The sequence below is a fragment of the Zosterops lateralis genome, assembly GCF_965231275.1.
Source record: "Zosterops lateralis genome assembly, chromosome: 18".
Classification (NCBI taxonomy): domain Eukaryota; kingdom Metazoa; phylum Chordata; class Aves; order Passeriformes; family Zosteropidae; genus Zosterops; species Zosterops lateralis.
Window position 1 is genome coordinate 1,282,974 of NC_139778.1, and position 21,800 is coordinate 1,304,773.

The window sequence follows — 21,800 nt, forward strand, 5'->3', positions numbered from 1 at the left end:
TGAAATACAAGGGAGCTTTATACTTCAGATACATAGAGAACGAGTAACTACGTGTAGTTTTACAATAGTATTGAAGATATTTAACTTCCCACATATTTATGTATATTTCTGTTGGTGAAAATGTAAAACCATAAAAGATCAAAGGTAATAATTCTATTCTTGTCCCCCTTTCTGTTGTTCATTTCTGCCTTTTTTCTCCCTCAGGATCAGCAGAAGGAACTGAAACATCAGGAAGAATTATCCAGTCTAGTTTGGATCTGTACTAGCACACACTCTGCTACAAAAGTTATCATTATTGATGCAAATCAACCGGGGAATATTCTGGACAGTTTCATTGTTTGCAATTCTCACGTGCTTTGTATTGCCAGTGTACCAGGTAAACACTTGGGCTGGTTCAGCTCCTGCTCTTTTAACTGTTTCTTATTCAGCTTTTCTTAGGCAATGAAAACCCACAGATTTGTTACTTAGTGTGATAAAAGTCTTGAAAGTATGAGAGGATTGAGCATGAGAAAAATGTCGGGTTTTTTTCCAGAACAAAGGATCTGTTGCACCTAAATTCTTCATAAAGATATAGATAGGTGCCCTTGTGTACATGCATTGTTATGAAATCTAATTAAGAGGAAGATGTAATTAAAATAGAAATAATCTTTTTGGAAAACTGCAGATTGAAATACAGTGAATGACATTGTAGTGCAGCATAAGTTGCTCTTGCTTTTGTTTTGTGAGCTTTGTGATAGCATCTTCCATGTTTGCTGATCATGTTAAAATAATCTTATAGGTAGGGGCTGTCTGCATGTTAAATCTCAGTTGCTGGTGAGATCATTCAGTTTGAAGCTTAGTTATTAGATAGAGAAGTGGTTCAGCTTTATCACTGTGAAAAACACCCAGTGACAGGGCCTGAAGTTGTATCAGGGGAGGTTTAGGCTGGGTATCAGGAAAAGATTTTTCTCCAGGGAATGGTGGGGCACTGAAAGGGCTCCCCAGGGTAGTGGTCATGGCACCAAGGCTGCCAGAACTTCAGGAGCGTTTGGTCAATGCTCTGAGACAAAAGGTGGGATTGTTTGGTATCTGCAGGGCCAGGAGTTGGACTGGATCTTTGTGGGCCCCTTCCAGCTCAGGATATTATGTTATTCTGAATTTAATCTCTTTCAGGAGCAAGGGAAACAGACTACCCTGCAGGAGAAGAAGGGTCCCAGGAGGCAGATTCCAGCCAAGTGGACAAATCCTCCCTGTGTGGCAGCATGACCAGTAACAGCTCTGCTGACACTGATAGCCTGCTGGGGGGCATCACCGTGGTGGGCTGCACTGCTGAGGGTCTCACAGGAGCTCCTGCTGCCCATGACATCAATGGGGCCTCACCTGTGGCAGAGAAACAGTCAGGTAGGTGATAAATACTCCAGGTGTGTCAGGGCTGGCCAAACAGCTCAAGATGCAGCTGGAAATAAGTGCTGCAACTACTGAGCGTGTAAGCTGTGATAACATGAATTCTCTGTAAATGTGAAAATTGTAGCTGAAAATGTGGTGGAGGTGACATGAAATGGGAATTGGCAGCTGCTTCTTTAAGCACTTTGGAGAGAATTCTTGTGCCTGCTCTAGAGAGATTTTAATGTAATATTTGAAATGCAGATGTTACCAAAGAGTGACTAAAATAAATGCCTTGGATTTTGTCGAGTCCTAATAGAGATTTAAGTGAAACTGATTGTTTTGTAAACATTCATACTGGTTTTTTTTTTGTCATATGCCCTGCAGAGCTGTGTGGTGATACAGTTGTCAGTTGATATGTGGTCCTAGTTGTTCACTGCTGTCCTAGTTAATCATTTAATGGCCAATCTGAGCCCTCAGTCACTGGGTTGATACTTAAAGTGCATTTGACATTTGTTTATACAGTGCAACCTGCTAATATTTGGACATTCCTGATGTGATGTTTTTGATTCTAATGTGGAAATACTGTCTGGTATACCAGCTACTCACTTCAGTTTTAAGTATCAAGTTCTGGCTGTTTTAAACAATAGCAAGTTCTATTGTAGTTGTTCAAAAGTTTATCAAATTTGTTTGTTTCATAGATATTGCAACTGAAAATAATTCAGTAGATGAGAACATTCCAACGGCAGAGGAGGCAACAGAAGCAACAGAAGTCAATGCAGGGACAGGAGAAGACACAGCTGATATTGCACAAACTGGAGTCTACACAGAGCATGTCTTTACAGATCCCTTGGGAGTGCAGCACACGACAGAAGCATCTCCAGTGTATCAGCCTAAGTACCTAGTCTCAGTCCTCACACCTTTTAAAATGTGTTTTTAAAAAGAAATGTAATGTTTGTAGGAACATAGCATGGAGACAAAATGACTACTTTTTTTTCCTTTTTAAGTAGTCTTGGTACAAGTCTGTATTTTGTGATTCTCTTCTGCCATTCCCCAGAGATAATAATACTGACAGATTTAAATGGAACCTAGTTTTCCTTGTAAAAGTAAATGTCCACTTGAAGAAATTCATTGTTATTGAGGTTTTCATCTGTATTGTACTTTCATGTGTGGTTACTGTGTTTTTAAACACCTGACATAATTCAAAAGCCAGTGTAGGAACTCTCAGTAGTGAAGTAAACACCTGGGTTATAGCTTGAGTAATCTGTGCACTCCATTAAATGTATTTTAACTGGTGTTTTTTTTCTAGTACTGAGTCAGAGTTATATAAGGATGTTGCAGTTCTGCCAAATGAGCAAGATCTAGTGAGAGAAGAAGCCCAGAAAATGAGTAGCCTTTTACCGACCATGTGGCTTGGAGCACAGAATGGATGGTAAGGAAGTGCTAATCTTGTTACATTTATTTATAATAATTACTTTAAGCTTGCTTTTTGTGCCTACAGGCCTGATAACCATCTCAAGTCAAGATTAGGCACAGGATGATCTCAAGAGAGCAAAAACCTTGAATGCTTTGCTGCATTTTTAGGCATTATAGAATTCAAAGGAAGTATTGTAGGTGATTAGCAAGTCCTTTTTTTGTTAGATAACACTTCATCTGCAGAGTTCTGTGGGTTTTGTGTAGTCAAAGAAATTGTTATGGTCTGTTAATTCCATAATTTTCAATATTTTAGTGGCTAGAAAAATGTATTGTAATTTTTACTGCAGATGGATCTGCAAGGGAGTTTGTAATGCTTTACACCTCTGAAAAAGCCATTCTGCTGCTCATGTAGTTCTTCCTTTCAGTGAATACATAATTTCCAGTGGAAGGTGAAAACTTATTTTCCCTTTGATTGAGGATTTCAGTTTATAAGGGTTTTGCTTGTGTTGTTTTTGTCTGGTAGTGCTTTTAATCCCTCCTGATTTGTCTTTGCAGCCTGTATGTTCATTCGTCAGTGGCCCAGTGGAGGAAATGTGTTCATGCCATTAAACTTAAAGATTCTATTCTCAGTATTGTGTAAGTCCTTAAAAGAATGTCATGCAAATCATAATGAATTTCTGTTAAAATACTTTCCAAAGTAGTTTTATATTTCCTCCTCAGATATTGGGAATGCCAGTTGCCATAAGTGCCTGCATGCTCTTTGAGGGACAGTGGAAAACTTCTGGGGAATAAAGAAAATAAAAGGAATCTTGCACCTGTAGAAATACATAGCCCAAAGGATGAGCTGTAGCTATAGGTTGCTGTCTTTGCTGGTTTGTTTTTTTTTTTCAGACATTGTAGCCAGATATATTTCAATCTCTCTGAACTGGATTTTGACCCCTTCTTACATCCCTTCTCTGAACTATATTATAGAAATCAAAACACTGGGGCTAATGTGACTGTAAAAAACATGCTGAAATATCAAATGTTTATACCTAGCTTTAAAAGTGCCTTGTGAGTAGAGCAGTCTAACAGAGTGTGTTGTTGTGCTTTGTTTTTCCCCAGACATGTCAAAGGAATAGTCTTGGTTGCACTGGCAGATGGGACACTTGCCATCTTTCACCGGGGAGTTGGTAAGGATTCTGTTGCATCTGGAAATTTTTAACAGTGGTCAGGAAAGAAATGTGTCATTTACAAGTAATGTTTTGATAATGTATTCCCCAATGATCTTTCTTTGGGTTGTCATGAGAAATATTTCTTGTTATTTCAGTTGCAGATTCAAATACTGTTTTTACACTGTTGTGATGTGTTCATGGAGTATTTTCTTACTCTGAAATGGAGAATGGGATAGATCTGAACTAAATAGGGAAAAACATCTGAAAGTCCACTTCGATCATTATCTCTTTTTCATTATAGTCACGTCTTCTGTTTTATTAGTGTTAAAAATGGTCTCTGGGCAAGTCCTTCAATGAGAATTTTGTAAATGTGCCTTCAGAACTTATTCCCAAACTGCTCCTGAAGCAGCTCCATTCTTCAGCCTCCAGAAATAGGACCTGGAGGGGAAGGTCTTACAATGAGCAACTGGAACTACCTATTAGCTTGTTTTTCCACCCTATTCATTTCATCTTCCTCTTGTGATGTGTAAATCCTTGTGCACAGCATTTAAAAGAATTAAAAAGGTTGCACAACACTAATGCAAATATTGGAAAAGATGCATCTGGGATGAAGTATTTTTTAGTGGTTTTGTTGTTTTATTTTTTTAAAACTCACTGCAGTGGCTTAAAATACCTAAGGCTCTCTAGTGAACATCATTGATAGTTCAGTCTATGGAAGAATTTTACTTGGTGTCGAATGACCAAATTTAATATGCTTTTAGTAGATTTCAGGTGCCTTTTTTAAGATCTTGCAGCATATTTTAAAGAAATCTGCACAGCCCTTGGCCAACATTTTTTTGTTCAGCCAAGCAGCAAATGCCTGGTGCTGTGTGGAAAGCTGTTTTCACAGGCACTGGTCCTAGTCAAGCAGAGCCTGTAGTACTGGGTAATCGCCTGATTTAAAAATGTTTTGCTGGATTTTTAACCTGAATCATTGTAAACTTTATTTAAAAAAAAAAAGGTTACAGTTGGGATGTTAGTTGCTGGTTTTTTTAATGAACAGCCTAGCCATAAATTTGGACTGACTTACCCAGATTATTACAATGCTCTAAAAAAATTAGACTTTTAAGATAGTTGCTTGTACTTCTAAATTTTCCTTAAACTAAACACAGGCCCCTATGAGTTTTGCTTCTTGTTTTCCTGCTGTTTTTGCAGATGGTCAGTGGGATTTGACAAACTATCACCTCCTGGACCTCGGCCGGCCGCACCACTCCATCCGGTGCATGACAGTGGTACACGACAAGGTCTGGTGTGGCTACAGGAACAAAATCTATGTTGTTCAACCAAAGGCCATGAAAATAGAGGTAAGTTCCAATGGTGACTAAAAAAATGAAATGTTGTGTTTTAATGCTGCAGCTCAGACTCCAGAAACATCTGTTTTCATCAGTATGGAAACAGGCTGCCTAGCAAATTCGTTTCACGAAATAGTTGTTTTGGAAGACTTAAAGCTATGACGAGACAGTTCTCACTTACTGAAACCAGTTTTTGGGAGATTTAGTTCTCCACTTTTAGCTGGCCAGAAACTGGAAAGTGTCCTTGTAAGGCCAGCTCCCAGCTTATACTGTGTGCTTTATTTTGTTCTCCACCAAGATGCAGAGGTTTGTGTTACTTTGGAATATACTCTCCTTCCAGTTAGAGAATAGCTTATGCAAGGTGTGAGCTGGTGCTTTATCTGCAGTGTTTAGTGTGTCATCTCAAGAGCAGAAAGTGGCTAAGGTTTCTGCAAGCCTTGAGCAATTGAAGTGTTTCAGTTCCTGCTAATTGGCCTGAGCCATGGGCCAGGCCTTGGAGGGTGAGTGCTCAGCTCTTCTGAAAACATCAATCACCCAATAATAACCTGTGAAGAAGAGTAAGTATATATGGGAAAACTGAAATGAAGTTCATATAAAGTGAAATGGATTGTTTTGCTGGTGGATAGTGTATATTTTGAACAGGTGGGCTGTTTATGAGAGTCAGTCATGATGGAATAAGGAAGAAAGACACTTTTTGGGCACGTGTACCTTGTGCTGTGGCAGCAGGAGCTCAGACCAAAAAGGCTCAAGGTTCAAAGGAGACAGAAGCTGGAGCAGGCTGGGATGAGATGTGTAAATGAGGACAGAGTAGGAAATTACAACTTGGAGATCACACTCAGGGAAAAGAATCAGCAATTTTAGAGCATCCCATGCTATTTGTAACTGAGCTAAACACTGTCTGTGATCTTGCAAATCAGAGGGTTGTGCTTGATTTAAAACTACCAGTTCCAACTGCGTGAGAGTAACAAAAATTACGCTTTCTTACTCTTCCCTTTGTTTTACCTTTTGATTTGAACCCCAATGTTTCCTAGAAGTCCTTTGATGCCCACCCAAGGAGGGAGAGCCAAGTGAGGCAGCTGGCGTGGGTGGGGGACGGGGTGTGGGTGTCCATCCGCCTGGACTCCACCCTGCGCCTTTACCACGCCCACACCTACCAGCACCTGCAGGACGTGGACATCGAGCCCTATGTCAGCAAAATGCTGGGTGAGTTGCCAGGAAAAACTGGTGTGTTCTCTCTCTCTCTGCAGCTTCCTCTTCCTGCTGGGTTCTCACTGCAGATTTGGGGTAAGGGGGGGTGGAAAGGCCAGCTAAAATCAGTTTGTGCAAAGTTGAATCTGGAAGCACAAGCCTAAGTCAGTCTGCGAAGTGTGATGGGTCATTTGTTACAGTCACCTCACCTGGTGTGTAAAGTGTCCTTAAAAACTCAGAACTAATGAGGCAAATTGAGTTGATCAGGCACCAATAGAGATGCTGCAATCTTTATTTTTTTCTATACTGATAAATTTTTTTATAGCTAAAAATAGGAAGAATCCATTACCTGCCTGGAAAAATTGTGTCTTTTTTCAAAAAACACCCTCAAAATAGCAAATTTTTATTGCTGTTGAACCTAATAAGCTTTCTGATTTTTTTTCATTAATATCTGCATAAGAGCAGTTTGACCACCTACATTACACAACAAACACAGGTAATCAGGCTCTGGGAAATCCTTCAGTGTTGTGCATTGCACATGGTTGGTCAGCTTTCTGCTCTCCTGATCATGCTAACAAATGAGAAATTAATTTTAATGCATGATAAACTACCATCTTATCTCTGTAAACTCATTTCTTTTGTTTTAAAAGCTGGTAAGCCCCAAAAGATTTTACTGTGCAGCATTAAGGAGCTGTTTTACCTTTTTTGCTTTCTCATAGCTAATGTTAGACTCTTGCAGTATAAATTCTCAGTTTACAGTGTTGTAGCCTTCTAGGTTATCTTTACAACTTAAATGTGCTCCTCTACTTTGTTTCTGTCAGAAGTGGGAGGGAATTACTTGTCTTTGTGATTTGGGAGTTGGATTTAAGATTCTGTGTTGTAGAACTCAAGTTATTCTTGCTCATAATTTTTGATGAAAAGCATCTTTTGTTTTTAGGTACTGGTAAACTGGGATTCTCATTTGTGAGAATCACAGCACTTATGGTGTCTTGTAATCGTTTATGGGTAGGAACAGGAAATGGTGTCATCATCTCCATTCCATTAACAGAAAGTAAGTAAAATGTCAATGAATAGCAATGTGCAATATGCTGTAGGCATTAAAAAAAGAGTATTAAACACAATGCAGATGCTTGCTTATGGATAGAAAGCTTCACTGACTCTTTAAGGTTTGTAACAGATCAGGCCTGTGTGCTGTTCAGTACCTAAATCTGTGTTTGTGGTTACAATAATTCTGAGAAAATAACACATCTCCAGAATCTCCTATACTGAGCAGAGTTGGCTTGAATCAAAGGGACACTTCAAAGCCTTAGAGGGTTCTGAGCACTAACAGCACTGATAGAGGTTTATTGCTTATATGGAACATCATTAGGGTTCTGATTAATGTTATTTTTGATTGCCATATGATCACAAAGTAGATTTTTTGATTTGAGCATGTTGATGTTGTTGCTAATACAGTTTGATTTGCTTTAGTTCTTGAGAATTCATCACAAAGTGGGCATATATAGGACTGGAAGAGAAGTAACACAGGCTGCTTTAAAGGACACGTTCAGAGTTAGAGGAGTTGTAAACACATTCTTCAAACAGGGAACTGACATCCAGGTCAAATTCCAATCATGCAAATCTTGGGTTTTGCTTAATAACGGACCCCAGACTCTTGTCATAGGCTGAAACTAATCGAGGGCAGTTGAATCTCAGGAGAAAAGAACAGCCCAAGGGCAAACCAGATTTTAAGTAGGTAAAGCTTGGGAAGAATCTCTGTGTAAATTAATTGTATTTAAACAATAAAAAAAAAAGCCTCAACCCTTGTGCCTGAGACTAATATTATAACAAGTGGACAGAAGTTTCAGAAAATAAAATGCAGACCTTTGATAGTCCTAATTGTACTGTTGTTACCTAGAAAATAGTGGTCTGACAGGAAGTTTTAGGGTGATTTAATAGTGAAAACTCTTCACGTTGTATCTTTGTTGAACAGCAAACACATGCATTGTTTCTCATATTGTTCCATTGCATTGTCCATCCATTCAGTAATTGTCTTTTTTTTTTTTTGCCTTGCATGAATGTACTAAGGAAGGACAGACTTCTTGTCATGGATTTTGAGACATTTTAAATCATGCTTTCAAAAATTAGAGCTCTTAATTTGTGTCAAGCTTAATTTGATTTTTCCAGAGGAGTTTGTTTTAAACCAGGAGTGAACATGAAGAAATCCCTATTAAAGCTGTTGAGTTTCATTTCAGTTCTGTTGGTTGGTTGTGAGTCAGAACAGCCTTTTGGGGGTATCCTGATAGTGAGGCTGAGAACCCTGGTGAGAAATATTAATGTTTTTTAATAAAAGCAGTCACATCCCTGAATGAGCAGTGGCATCTCTCAGTCCCCTGGGTCTCAGTAGCAGGGCAGCAGATGATGTTCCAAAAGGATACTTGAAAACATGAGTCATTCTGTATTACTCTGGAGCCTCCTGCCAGGGAAAGAGAGAAAGGGGAAACGTTGCTAATCAATAATAAACTTAAAAATATGTGACAGTGTTTTTGTGGTCTATTCTGTACTGAAACTTCTATAATAAGATGCTGTTCTTTGTGACTTTTGATTGAATCTTCTGTAATTAAATATCTATTGGGTTTTTTTTAGGAGCTAAAATTTTAAGCTCTACCTTATCAAAAACCAAAATTTGAGTGGTGGGTTCTCATTAATCCTTCTCCTCTACTGTCATACCTATCCATTTCCCCTTTCCTCCTTTCTCACTAGCTGTAATCCTCCACCAGGGACGTTTACTGGGGCTGCGGGGTAAGTGCAGATCCTGAACCAAAACCTATTTTCAGGCTTCTAATAGCCACTTTGAGGCTGTTTCCCACTCCTTATAGATTTACCCTTTGTATGTTCCTGAATGTTTTTCCACTTGCAGTCACTGCATTGCAGCAGTTTTATGTTTGCTAAATGGCCACCAGTCTGCTCAGCAGTTTAGCATATCATCTGTGTTGCACCTGAACTCTCATATAGACTGTTTTTCTTCCAGCCAATGTGATACCACATCTTATAACTTTTGTCATTAATCCCCATCATTTGCTGTCTTGTTACAAATCACTGTTTCTTTCACTACTTTGATAGTCTTTGGAATGGAGATGGCTTGTATGTCTAGCATGAGTACTTCTCTGGTTTAATGGATTTTAAAACTTCTCAGTAAAATCTAGATGTAGAATGATAATAGGGTAGCTCTTTCATGCCCACAGGTGGCTGTTTCTAGAGAATTTTTGCTGGCAAGGGCATACATTATGGTTAGTTGGAATGAAACTGTCTTTAATTTCATGTTTAAGTATGTGGAATTTGCTCATACTGTAACACATTAGAGGTACTTATTTTCTATGAGATACAGTCCTGTCACAAATTATTTTTTCCCAAAAGTAGGGTATTGAAATCTGGTGTTTATGCTAGACTAATAAGAATCCTGCTCCATTTTCTGATGTACTTAAAAATAACGAAGCATGCAATCTTTTTCTTTCCAGCTCTGTCTTGAATTGGCATTGCTGCCCTCCTGTTTCATTTTTATCTAAGTTGGCTTTAGCTTTTAGATGGTACCCATAAGGTTTCTTAACAAATAACCACTTAAGCAATTTGTGTTTTGAAGTAGAAAAAACAAGTCCTCTTCTTTTCCAGCCAATAAATCAGCAGCAGGCTCTGGGAACCGTCCAGGGAGTGTGATCCGTGTTTATGGAGATGAGCACAGTGATAAAGTGACTCCAGGGACATTCATCCCCTACTGCTCCATGGCACATGCACAGCTCTGCTTCCACGGCCACAGGGATGCTGTGAAATTCTTTGTTGCAGTACCAGGTGAGGTTTTGTTACCATCTTCAAAAGGGTTTTTATTTGTTTGAGTTTTTTGTTTGGTTGTTGTTGTTTCCTTCGTTCGCTTACTTAAACACAGTGTTCAGGCAAAGATAGCAAGAGTATGAATTCATACTTTCAGAAACAATATATTGGATTTGAATTACAAGACTTGTCTGATTCCTAAGTGCAGCCCTGTTTAATGGGAGGAAAGGGGCTTGATCACAAGCAAGGACTTTGCTTCCTTCTGTGAAAAGGGTTCTGTGCTAAGGGAGCACTTGCCTGCTAAGAAGGCACTCAATTGCTTTAGGCCTTGTCATCTAATGACCAAGCACAGAAGGTTTTACTCTGAGATAAGACATAAGTGTTCTGTTTTTCACCCAGGTCAGGTTGTTTGCCCTCAGAGTAGTGCTGGAACAGATCTAACAGCTGATAAACAAGCCCAAGAATCCTTCAACCAGTGTCCCTTAAAATCAATGTTGGTGATAAGCGGTGGAGAAGGATACATTGACTTCAGAATGGGTAAGAAATCTGAGCTTTAAATGAGTCATACTTCATACTCAAAGGGTATTACCCACATAATAACTGCTGCTGTAATTGCAATGAGTGCATTTGTGTGGTCAGTATATAGAGTCTTTACCATGCACTGCAGGGATAGAAGTATTTTTATTCTGACACACTTTCAATAAACCATGACCTTTGGGATGACTGTATAACAAGGTTTATTTGAAACTCTGCTTTGGAGTCATGTACCACCTGCCTGTTTATGCTTTCAGTCTTTCTTTGGCAGGTTAATTTTCTGTCTCAAACTGCTGGAAAACATGTCCTTAGTTACTTAAATATGCAGACTGACTGAAAACAAGTTGTTTTAATTTTTAAGTGAGGAATGCTCAGTGTAAAATTTACTCATTTTTGAGTAGGAAGGAATGAAGTAGATCACTTATCTCTGCATGCCCATCGTATTTGATCACTGCTTTTCTTGGATAGCAGTTTTGCATGATCTAGCCCATAAAAGAGTTCTTGTGTAAACATTCATCTTCTTTTTTTTAATTTAACTCTTTGGGGAAATAAAGTGAGAGCTGTTGCGATTCTGTGCTTCTAATCTGCAGCTTGAGACCTTGACAAACACAACTCTTAGACCTGCTTTTGACCTTTTGCCTAAATCTGTCTGTAGTCTTTCAAAACCAACCAAACAGCAAAACAACCCACATAAACCATTACAAAGGAAAAGCCAGGAAGGCCATCCCAAATCCTGCCATCCCACTAAATCAATGACATTTGGAGCTATTCTGTTTAGCTCTCTCATTCCTCTAAAGGAGTCTAATCAGAGCACCAGCCAAAATTTGATTTGGCACCTTCCTGAAGATGTGCATCAGTTCCTGTTTCCTCTGATTAAAGTGACCTCCTGGATTGATGGTTCTGGCTGTCCATGTGCAGTTTAGTGTCAGCTTTGGTCCCAGTCACCCAGAGTACAAAACTGCTCTTCTTTTCGAAGAGCAATAGTGGAGAATATCCTCAAGGCTTTCTTTGCCACTGTGGGCAGAGTTGTGACAAGCTGGAATAACTGGAACAGGAGGAAAGAGGGGGAAAGTTTGACTGTAGACATGAATGTTGTGTTGTCTCACACGTGCTCAATGTCCCAGGGCATTTATAGGTTTGGATTTATCCCAGGGCACTTTCTAGTGGCAGAACCATCTCTGTGTCTGCCTGGTAGTTTGCAAATTAGGCCTCTTTACATTAAAGAGTTACAAATAATGAAAGAGGTAGAATATGGATACTTACAAAGAATATGGATACTTACAAAACTGCCATTATTTTTGGGGCTAGAAGTAAAGAATATGGCCAGCAGAATGCTAGGCTCTGAAATAATTATGCAACACGCTGTTTACATTCACAGATTTTAATATGTTTTTATATCAGCATATGGCAACACTGTCTTTTTTAGTGTTTTTCTTGTCTTGCTGCATGTGGTGTCGATGCTGTTCTGGTTATTGGCTGCCTCAAACAACACTGTTTGTTTTTTTTTTCCAGGTGATGAAGGAGGAGAATCTGAACTTCTGGGAGAAGCTCTACCACTTGAACCTTCTGTAGCCAAAGCTGAGAGGAGTCACTTAATAGTGTGGCAAGTCATGTGTGGCAGTGAGTGAGCCTGGAGGATGCAGTTGGAGACCTTAAAAATGGGGTTGGGGGGGGTGGATGGGGGAGAAAAAAGAAAAAAGAAAAAAAAAAAAAAAGCTTCTGCATGTTTTTTTTTTTTTAATTTGTGAACCTGTTTCACTACATGATGTTGAAGCATTTCTTTGCTGTTTAACTTTATATTGCAAATCTGTCATACCTTTAGCTCTACAGAATTAGCTTGTGCTGTTTTACTGCACCCATGTTAAATGGAAGAGTGTGAGGAAATCTGATGTTTCTCCAGCTGGTGTGCACACCACAGTGAGCAGCTGAGACAGTTTTACTGTACCACACCAATCTCATGTGTTCACTTCTTTAATAGTCTCACTTGAGTTCAGCTTTCTTCCAGCTGAGCTTCATTTCACTGTATAATACATCAGGTAAAACAGCAAAGTTATTCCCAGAGTATGAAAAAAAAATGGACAAATTAGGAGATGGATTATTAAGACTCACCCAAATACTCAGTGAGGGCTCAAGGAAACTGTATGTTTCAGCTTTTGTTTTCAAACTTGGAAGATCTTGCTCATATACTGTACATGGTTTAATTTGTTACATTCTTCAGAATTTGTGGGGGGGAAAGAGAAGGCTGTATAGGAATTAAAATGAAAATATTTAAATAAAAGCATATTTTCACTAATGAACCTTAAAGCTTGAGAACTGCTGCTCTCAGGAATGAGCAATTTTGAGCATAATGTTGTTTTTTTATCTCCCTGACATGGAACAACTCTGTTTCCAAAGGGTATTCTTAGGTTGATATAAATTGGAAAATAATGGTAAAATTCTCAGACAGGGGATATGTTTTGTTCTTTTCTTGTCTTAACTCCTTATGTCCTAAGCATTTAGAATGACCTTCTCTGCCTAGCTGGTCAAACTCATAAGGCACTATGTGTGTGGAGGTTGGAGACCTCAATTAGAGCATGAGAAAAGACTGAGAGTGTACAGGAAAAAATTCTGCTCAAGTGAGATCGTAAAAGAAGTGTAGTTCCACATAATTAGGTACAAAATGTATTTTTTTTGTAGCTCCACACCCCAATTTAGTAAAAATAAAATAAAATAATTTAGCAACAATATTATCAGGTAACACAAAGACAGAGAAAATTACTGAAAGTCAGGAGACTAATATTAGGCTGACTCTATTATTCTGTCTACTCACCATCTCTTTTTTTTAACCATAAATGTGAGTTTAAGACTGTCTTCCTTTTACATTGAAATTTCTGCATTAGTATCAGACCTAAGTTAAACACTTCACGATTTCTGTACTTCAGAAGATTTAAAAACCCAGATTTACTCTTTAATTTAGTCTCTGGAAAGTAAAAGTTTTGAGGGGTTTTAATAAACATCCAGCATTTATCCCCAAATGGCTGGAGCTGTTCAGATTAGCAGAGAAATTTAGTAACTTGATTATATGAGAGAACTGAACAGTTTCAGAGGAGTAAATATAGAAACACTTTTTTAAAACTGCCTAAACATTTTTATGTAATAGGAGCAGTTCTGGTCTATCAGGCAAACATGTGTTTATATATTTTCTTAATTTTTTAAATGAACACATTTAGCTGAGGTCTATTGTGTAAATATATATTTAGGCAGCTTTTTCAAATGCATATCATAGCTGATAAACCAGAAAATCTCCATTCAGGTCTATTGGTTAGACTTCTATGTATAAATACTTTTTAAGCGACATATTTTGTACACAGCTGTTCCACTCGTAAATATGTATTTAGGACATGAACTATGTAGTAAAAATCCTTATTAAAGATGTTTAATACCTTGGTAGTATTTTTCTCTTCAGAATGCCAAAAGCAATGAGAGCATGTTGTTCATAATTTGCTTTCCATATTCATCTTGAATGTCACTCTTTAAAGTACTTTGGCTTAAATATAAAGTCTGGAAGCTTATTAAAAATTATACAAATACCAATTATACAAAGTAACCTGAGTCAACACTCTTAGACCTATTTTAAACTTATAGGCATGTATGCTGAACATGAAGCACATCTGAATTAATTAATGGGATTGGATGTCTTAAGAAAAATGCTGTGTAAACTTTTACTGTTGTGCAGAATCTTCACTGTGAGTGGTGCAGTTTAATTGCTTTTCCTGCCATTTTCTTGATTTTTTTTTTTTTATTTTTTTTTTCCTCTTTGGAAAACACAGTCTCCAAAGTTTTTTACTCACTGGTAATTGTCACATTCTCATGTTCTCAGAAAAAAAACCAAACGCACAATTGTGTTCCTTGGTTCTGTGTAGGATTTAATTTGTTATTAGAGATGAGCTGTTTTCTCTGAGTGGCGTTACTGCTCCAGCTGGAGCCCTGCAAACTGGCAAATGTGTACCTGGTCTTTTGCCAAATGGAGCTGGCCCACTGTGCCATTTCAGTCACCTCAGTGGGCCAGCCCTTGCAAATATTTCAGAGAATGATTGATTGCTTCTGTCCAAAAGTGGAAAGGTTTTAAAGCAGACAGTAAGTACTTGAACTGTGTAGCACTATGGGTGTAGATAAAGGCATGTGCACTTCTCATTTAAGAACTTTATCCCCTGTCCTAAGGTACAGTAGATTAACTGGGTCCCTGTTGCCATCACAGTGTGCTGGGCTGTATAAACTCCCCTTAAGGTCACTTTGAAAGGTGAATAAAGTATGCAAACCTCAGGCACTGGGATGACAATACACGCTCAATCCTGTCTCAAGAATGTGTTTATGCATTACACTCATGATTAAAGCATCATATAAATAGGAGCTAATCTCTTGAGAGCTACAGCTTGTTGTTAATAGTTTGGAAACATTTGGAGCACAAAATATGCAGCAGATGACTTGCCTGGCTAGGGGTGTTTGCATGGTGAGGGTGAGGCTGCATTGTCCATTCCTTGGGAAGGTTTTCCTGTGCTGGATGGGATGGAGGTGACAGAGCGTAGACACTTTATCATAGGCTGCCTTAGTAACAAACAAATGTTAAATCTGTTTTATTATACTAACTGTTCTAAAGAACGTGTGTCTTTAAAAAAATGCTGTGTAACTGAATATTTATTTCCATGTGAGTATTATAAAAGTTACCAAAGGATTAAACCTGACTTAGCACTCTGTAAATGGCCCTGTTGAGGTGGGCCTTGTGAAGGCCTGCTCTGTAAAACGAGACACAATAAACTCAAATACGGTTTTTCTTTAGGGAAATTAAATGTTCTTTTCTAACAGGGTTATGCCATATTGTAACAATCTATATTGCACCTCAAAGCATTTTTCTATACACTAAATGTCTCTCCCACCCTCTAACAAAATTAAGTTTCCTTTATTAATTTTGTTGATGCACATTTCTCAATCTTTTAAACATATATTTTAAACATTTTATGGTCTGTAATTTTTGGAAGTTTTGTCTGTTGGACACTTATGCTGAATTTTACTTGCCTCTGTAATCTGAGATGGATTCTACAGCGTTAAACTTGCTGTCTGTTAAAACTTGAGGCTTCTTTTCTGTGAGCAGAAGAGCTCATATAGCAGTGTAGTTATTTCAGTATTTATTTCTATTATTGAATCCATGAGGTTCAGAATGTAACTTTGTACATGAAATATATATAAATATGTATATGAAACATGCATCGAGTGAGTGTGTTCTTTGTAATGTCCTGTTAATTTTGCAGAGTTTTGGTGATATCAGAAGACACAATGATGGGTTTCAGTCAGTCCAAATGCATGTGCAAACACTGGAATCATCTATGGAAAACCACCAAATGTCCTGTTACCACCTTGAAGGTTTATAAACCTGGTGCTTAACAAACCCACCATAATTTTTGCTCAGTGGAGTTTTCCTGGAAGACTTTATTCCTCTCCAGATGTCTTGATGCATTTCCCTTTCCTCCCAGTTGGTTCTGGGGCTGTGTCCATTCTCAGGCAGGTCACACTGCACTGTGCTGAAGGAGAGTGTGTCTGTATTAAAAGAAAAGAAACATAAATCATAAATCTTCACTCTGGGAATGTTTCAGCTCTTCCAGCAGCCCTGGAGCCCCTCACATCTATAAATAATTGAATTTTTCAGATCTGGTGTTGAGAGAGATGTGAGAATAGAGTTGTGAACTGAGCAAAGGGTGTTACAAGTGGTGTTGGGAGACTGAAATTTGAAGCCATTGGAAATAACTAACCTGTCTGCACTGGGCATGGGATCGTGGGACAAGCACTCACTGTACTTTAGAAATCTGAGGTAGACTTCAAAAAAAGTTCTCTCACTTGTATCAGTCTCCTACTCAAAGTTCAGGGCAGAATACACACACTGTTAAACTTTTTCAATGTGAATGCTTTTATTGAAAAATACTTCTTGCTGGACGTTAAACCTCAGACTTACTGAGGGAGACTATTTCCCTTTTTCTACAATGGAATAAATAGTAAACAAAAATTCTGGCATTCCTTTCTGCCTTTACCAGTCTGAGCAATGCACTGGACCTGGTACATCCTGGTGATGGACAAGTGCCCCTTAATTCTATTGTAGAACAAGCTGTGAGGGGTCTCTGGCCAGGGACCAGTGCAGCTCCCAGCAGGTCCTGCAGGACTCAGTGTGATTCTGTGTGGTTACACTTCTTTAAGAAAAAAAAATATTTTGAGGGCAAATAGTTTCCTGCTTTTTAAAACACTTCAGGATGATGGTGGGAAGAGATGTGGATTGGTGCTTATTACATTGTTTGAGATTCTGGCCAGGAGCAGTCTGAGTTATGACACAAGATGGTGCTCTTACAATTCAAACACAATATGCAGCCCAGGAGAAAACACATTCTGCTCTGGAGCATTCCTTTCTCCTGGCCTTCCTGCAGCAGCCAAGGCTCAGGTTCCCTGAAACAGCTCTCCCAGGTGAAGCTGTTGTGTCTAAGGAAGGCCAGAGGAACCCAAGCACTTGGTCACTCTGAGGTTCAGCAGATGCTCCCCTGCCCTCACCCCTGTGAGTGCTCCAGTTGGGATTTATCTCTGTCTGCTCCAGAGCTGGGACCTCCAGTCCAATTCACCTGACACTTGGGAAAGGGAAAGCTTTTCCTTTGTTAGACAAAGGTCCTGCTGGGTGCTGGGATGGAGCCAGGCAGGGTGGGGGAGATGAAGTTTCTTGGCACTGCAGGGCTGAGCAGCTGTTCCCCAGCACTCCCCTTCCTGCTGCTTCTCTGGCCTTCAGGGAAGTTCTGTTCCAGTTTGCAGGTGGGATGTTAAAGGTCCTCTTTTCTCATTCTCCATCTGAGAGCAGCAGTTCTAAACCCATGAGCCCACAGCAGGTGTGGCTGCAGGGCTGAGGGGCAGATGCTCCTTTCATTTACCCCAGACCTTCCCCTGCCCACCTCCAGTGCCCAGGGATTTGGGGCATGTTGGGGGCTGCTGCCATCTCCTGCTCCTGAATGTTCCTGTGTCTGGGGGCCTTTTAGGTTCTCTCAGATTTGGAGCTTAAATGAAGAGGAAAAGGGGAAAACCCCAAAAAGTCATGTTGGAAACCTCCCCAGACATCACATCTGCTTTTCACTTCCACTTTTTGGCACATGGGGCTGAGATGGGATCAGTATCTTGGTGTCCCTGAGGCCTTGCCCTGGCTCAGGGCTGGTAGGGATGGAGCTGTCAGCAAGGCAGGCCTTTTGTGGTGGAGATAGCAGAGCTTCTTCCCATTGTCATCCTTACACTTTCCCAAAGCCTGGTCTGCAGACACACATCTCGGGGTCTGCAGAGCTGATTCTCCAGGTTGGATGAATCAGCTTCTACCTTGTGGAAACAACTGGACTGATGGAAAATGGTCCAGCTGTCTGTATCCCAGCAGGACTAAAAATCAGAGATTTGCAAAAGCACGTAGAATACCTCTGGAATACTCTGGATACTCTGGACGAGAATGATAGAAAATTTTACACTTGTTCTGCCACTGCACATGTGCTCCTGGCAGATGCTGTTGCAGAGATGTGGGTGCCACACATGGCTCTGTCCCTGCTTGGGGTATTTAGGATTTTGCTCCTGGGATGGCACAGAGATATCTGTGCACATGGATCAGGTGTGAAGTGTTCCTTTTCAGGCCAGACCTGGTTTGGGGTGGGTAACTGCACAAGGAAATGTTGTGAGAGGCTGAATCCAGGGGAGAAAAGATGCTGAGGACTTTTTTGGCTGCTAATTGATGTGTTCAATGAGAGAACAGCAGGATGTGTGTGTGGGTGGGGAAAATTGAATCCTTGTCAAAATTGCCCAAAAGGTAATGAAAACCCCTGAGATAAGAGAGAGGTGAATTGTGCAGCATCCACAAACCCATTAGAGTCCGGTTGACTCACTTGCAAATAAACACTGTGTGGGTGCTCGGGAGCTAAAAAAGCTCTTCTGCCCTTTGCAGATGTGCTTGAGTCTCCTTCCCCCCGAGAAGGAAAGGAGGGAGGGAGGATGGATGTTCAGCCAGGCCAAGCTCAGAGGTTGGGGGATGCAGGACCAGCCCCCCACCTTGTCATTGCAAACTCAGCACCAGACACATGGTACCCATCCTTCCCCTACTCAGGGCTGTGCAGATTTCCACATGTGGGATGAGAAAATGAGGAAAAACATTTCCAGAGGGCACCAGGAACATCCCAGCACCATCTGACTGGCAGTACCAACACTGGAGAACACCAGGACAGAATAAAGGTTTTATGCAAAGGTGGTGAGGAAACAACTTGCCATCAGCTGGGCACAGCAAGTCGATCACTGGCTTTTGCATTTTTAATTGTTCTCTGAATTTTTCAGGGTGCTTGGAAGGTCATTTCACCTTAGCAACCTGCATTTGCAATAAAGGCCCAAATGTCACCTCTGTGCCAAAGCTGTGGCTGAACTGCAGGAAGCTGTAAACAGAGAGGTGGGTGAGGTGGAGTTTACACCGTGATCCCTGTGGCTCTGCTCATCCTGGGAGTTACAGCTCTTCACACCCTCCCAGCCCAGGCTCTGCTGCCATCCTGGTCTGCAGGAAGCTCAGGGCTCTGCTGGTCAGAATCTCTTTGAAATGCCTGCAAATGGCCTGTCCTCAGAATGGTCCATCAGAAGGGCAAGAGGCACAGGTACCCCCTTGGCTGACAGCAGATAAAGGGCAGGAGAGGGGGTTCATCTCTTCACTCAGCCTGGAAATCACACGAATGGGTCAGAAAACCTTCAAAAGGAAGCATGGAGGAGGCATTTTGGAGAGGTGAAGAGACTTTAACAAATCTGTGCTGAGCCACCAGCAGTGTTCTGGGCTGACAGTAGCAGCACTTGGGTGTTAAACTGTTCCTGTTTTGTGAGCTGGGCTTTGCAAGCAGTGTGAGGTGTGATCTGAAATCAGACATAAAAAGGTGAAGGAAATGAGAATAGGTCCCAAGGAGAGTTTTCAGGAGGAGGCAGCACTGGCAGGGCTTTATCTGCTGATGAACTGGCAGTTTTCATGTTCCTCTTCTGGTTCAAGCAGACTTTTCTGGGCTCTTTGTGCCTCGAGCAGCTGGGTTGCACGATACCAAACTAGACTGTGCTTCTTGCTGCTCAGTGTTGCTTTGGGCTGGTGTCTGACCATGATAAAATGTAGGTCTGTTCTCAGACTGATCCCCAGAAGAAAAAAAATCAGCCAGCTGAGAAAATTGTGGTTCAGGAGAACTGCAGATCAGACTGGCACAAGTCTGGAGGTTCTTCAGGGCTGTCAGGAGGTTTGGTCCTCCAGCTGTTCTACACCCAAATACTGGCCTCAGGGCACAGTGTGCAGCACACCTTCCTCCAGGGAAGCTTTGGGGTTTGGACAAGAGACACAGGAGCTTTGCTCCACAGCTGCTGCAATTTCCTTTCTTGTTTGTACAGATTCCATTTTTCAGGTATATCTCACACTCTGCTTGGGCAGCTCTCATCACTCCTCATCACAAACTAAATAAATCACTGATGCTGCAGACCCTTCCTTCCCTTTCCCATATCTGACTGACTCCCAACTGTGCTCTGAAATAGCCCAAACCAAGAAATGCTCCAAAAAGAGCTCACTGGGGTGCTGGAATTGGAGTCCTCTCTAAGGCCACTAGTAAATTACATAAGACTGTAGGTCATAGCTTAAGCTAAACCTTTTATAGGCCATAAATCCACATTTCCTGGATTTTTTATCGCTTCTGGTTAAAAACATAAAAAAAAAAATACTTTGTGATTGGAATAATCCAGCTGATCATCTCTTGACATAAATTCTGTTCTGGGGAAAGCCCCTTATTCCCTGCAGGAAGCCAGAGGATGTCCCCAGAGGAAAGATGGGCAGAAACAAAAAAATGAGGCGTTGCCAGGTGTGTGTATGTGTGTGTTTGTGTGTGTACTGCAGTCAATATTGTGCCCTCCCTTTAAATGGTGTCAGTATCTGGCATCTTTATTTCTGCAAGTTTTACGGCTGTGGAGGGTGTGAGAGCTTATTGGCCTTTAATATCTTGGAGTTTATTTATTTGCTGGCTATCTCCCTCCCTCTCATTATAGCTCATATTTTGGGATCATTCCCATTCGACTCTGGATTTTGCCTCCTTGGTTCAGCCTGGGCAGTGCTGAGCAGGGTGTGACTGGAGTGTGATTGTCCCTGGGAGGTGTCCTAAACCATGTGGCACTGGGGACTCCACTGAGCCTGCAGTGCTCCCTTGCTCCCCAGTCTTTTCCTGAGGATCTTCTGCCTACCTGACTCATTTTTTTTTTGCTGAGAGGTTTTTTATCCTGCGTTTGTGTGAACTTTCAGCTCAATCTGCGCTTTAACTTATTTTAATATTGTTACTATCTCAAACCTACTCCTTGTCACATATCTGGGGAGTAGGCAGGAGACATCCAAGAATCTCAAGCCAAAAATAGGGAGAATGAGAGAAAATAAAATTATGACTTTCAAGCTCTTCTGACTCAAAGCCAGTCTAGCTGTGCAGCTGCAGCTGCTTGGGGCACCCTTTTTGGGGGGGCACCCTTAGCTATGGCCACACAGTGGACATCAGCCTCCTCTTCCCAGTCCAGTGCTGTGCTCCTGCTGGTCAAGTCTGTGCCATGAAGTTCTCCTGAGTCTCAGCCTCTGCCTCTGCTGTGTCCTCCAGCCTCTTCTCACACTGAGCAGGAGCAGCACCAGGGTTGTAGCTGCTTTAACTTCTTTTAGGATCATGTTTGATTGAGCCATGTGTTTGTTTTCAAAAATCCTCGCCTATTTCATGCTTGTTTTAACTACCACTCATTCTTAGAGCTGAACTGGTTTTAAATTTCCTTATTCCAGTCTGAGCTTTCCTGGTCCCAGAAGAGAAAACAGATTAGCCAAGGGCTGTTGTGGGATTGAATTTCTCCTGTATTGCACTGTCGTAATGCTTGAGTCAAAAGTTTCCAGGGAACAGCAGCTCGGTTAAATAATCCTGCTTTTGGAGGAGTTAAAGAAGATATTTTCCACCTC

At 40.7% G+C, this 21,800-nt stretch overlaps 1 protein-coding gene across 4 annotated transcripts in view; it reads left to right on the top strand.

Annotated features, from left to right (window-relative positions):
• The window catches only part of SPAG9 (sperm associated antigen 9), a 56,741-nt gene extending 42,141 nt beyond the window's left edge, over positions 1-14,600 (top strand). The window contains exons 18-30 of one of the 4 annotated variants that reach the window (XM_083874654.1): positions 205-376; positions 1,153-1,380; positions 2,064-2,247; positions 2,672-2,794; positions 3,334-3,414; positions 3,883-3,950; positions 5,127-5,275; positions 6,295-6,466; positions 7,389-7,502; positions 9,194-9,232; positions 10,100-10,276; positions 10,655-10,792; positions 12,302-14,600. In XM_083874654.1, the coding sequence (XP_083730780.1) occupies positions 205-376; positions 1,153-1,380; positions 2,064-2,247; positions 2,672-2,794; positions 3,334-3,414; positions 3,883-3,950; positions 5,127-5,275; positions 6,295-6,466; positions 7,389-7,502; positions 9,194-9,232; positions 10,100-10,276; positions 10,655-10,792; positions 12,302-12,417 (1,761 nt within the window). In that variant the 3' untranslated portion in view covers positions 12,418-14,600. Of the gene's footprint in view, positions 1-204; positions 377-1,152; positions 1,381-2,063; positions 2,260-2,671; positions 2,795-3,333; positions 3,415-3,882; positions 3,951-5,126; positions 5,276-6,294; positions 6,467-7,388; positions 7,503-9,193; positions 9,233-10,099; positions 10,277-10,654; positions 10,793-12,301 lie in introns of all 4 variants that reach the window. The other 3 variants (XM_083874652.1, XM_083874653.1, XM_083874655.1) reach the window with 3 other exon arrangements.
• Positions 14,601-21,800: the final 7,200 nt, after the last annotated feature.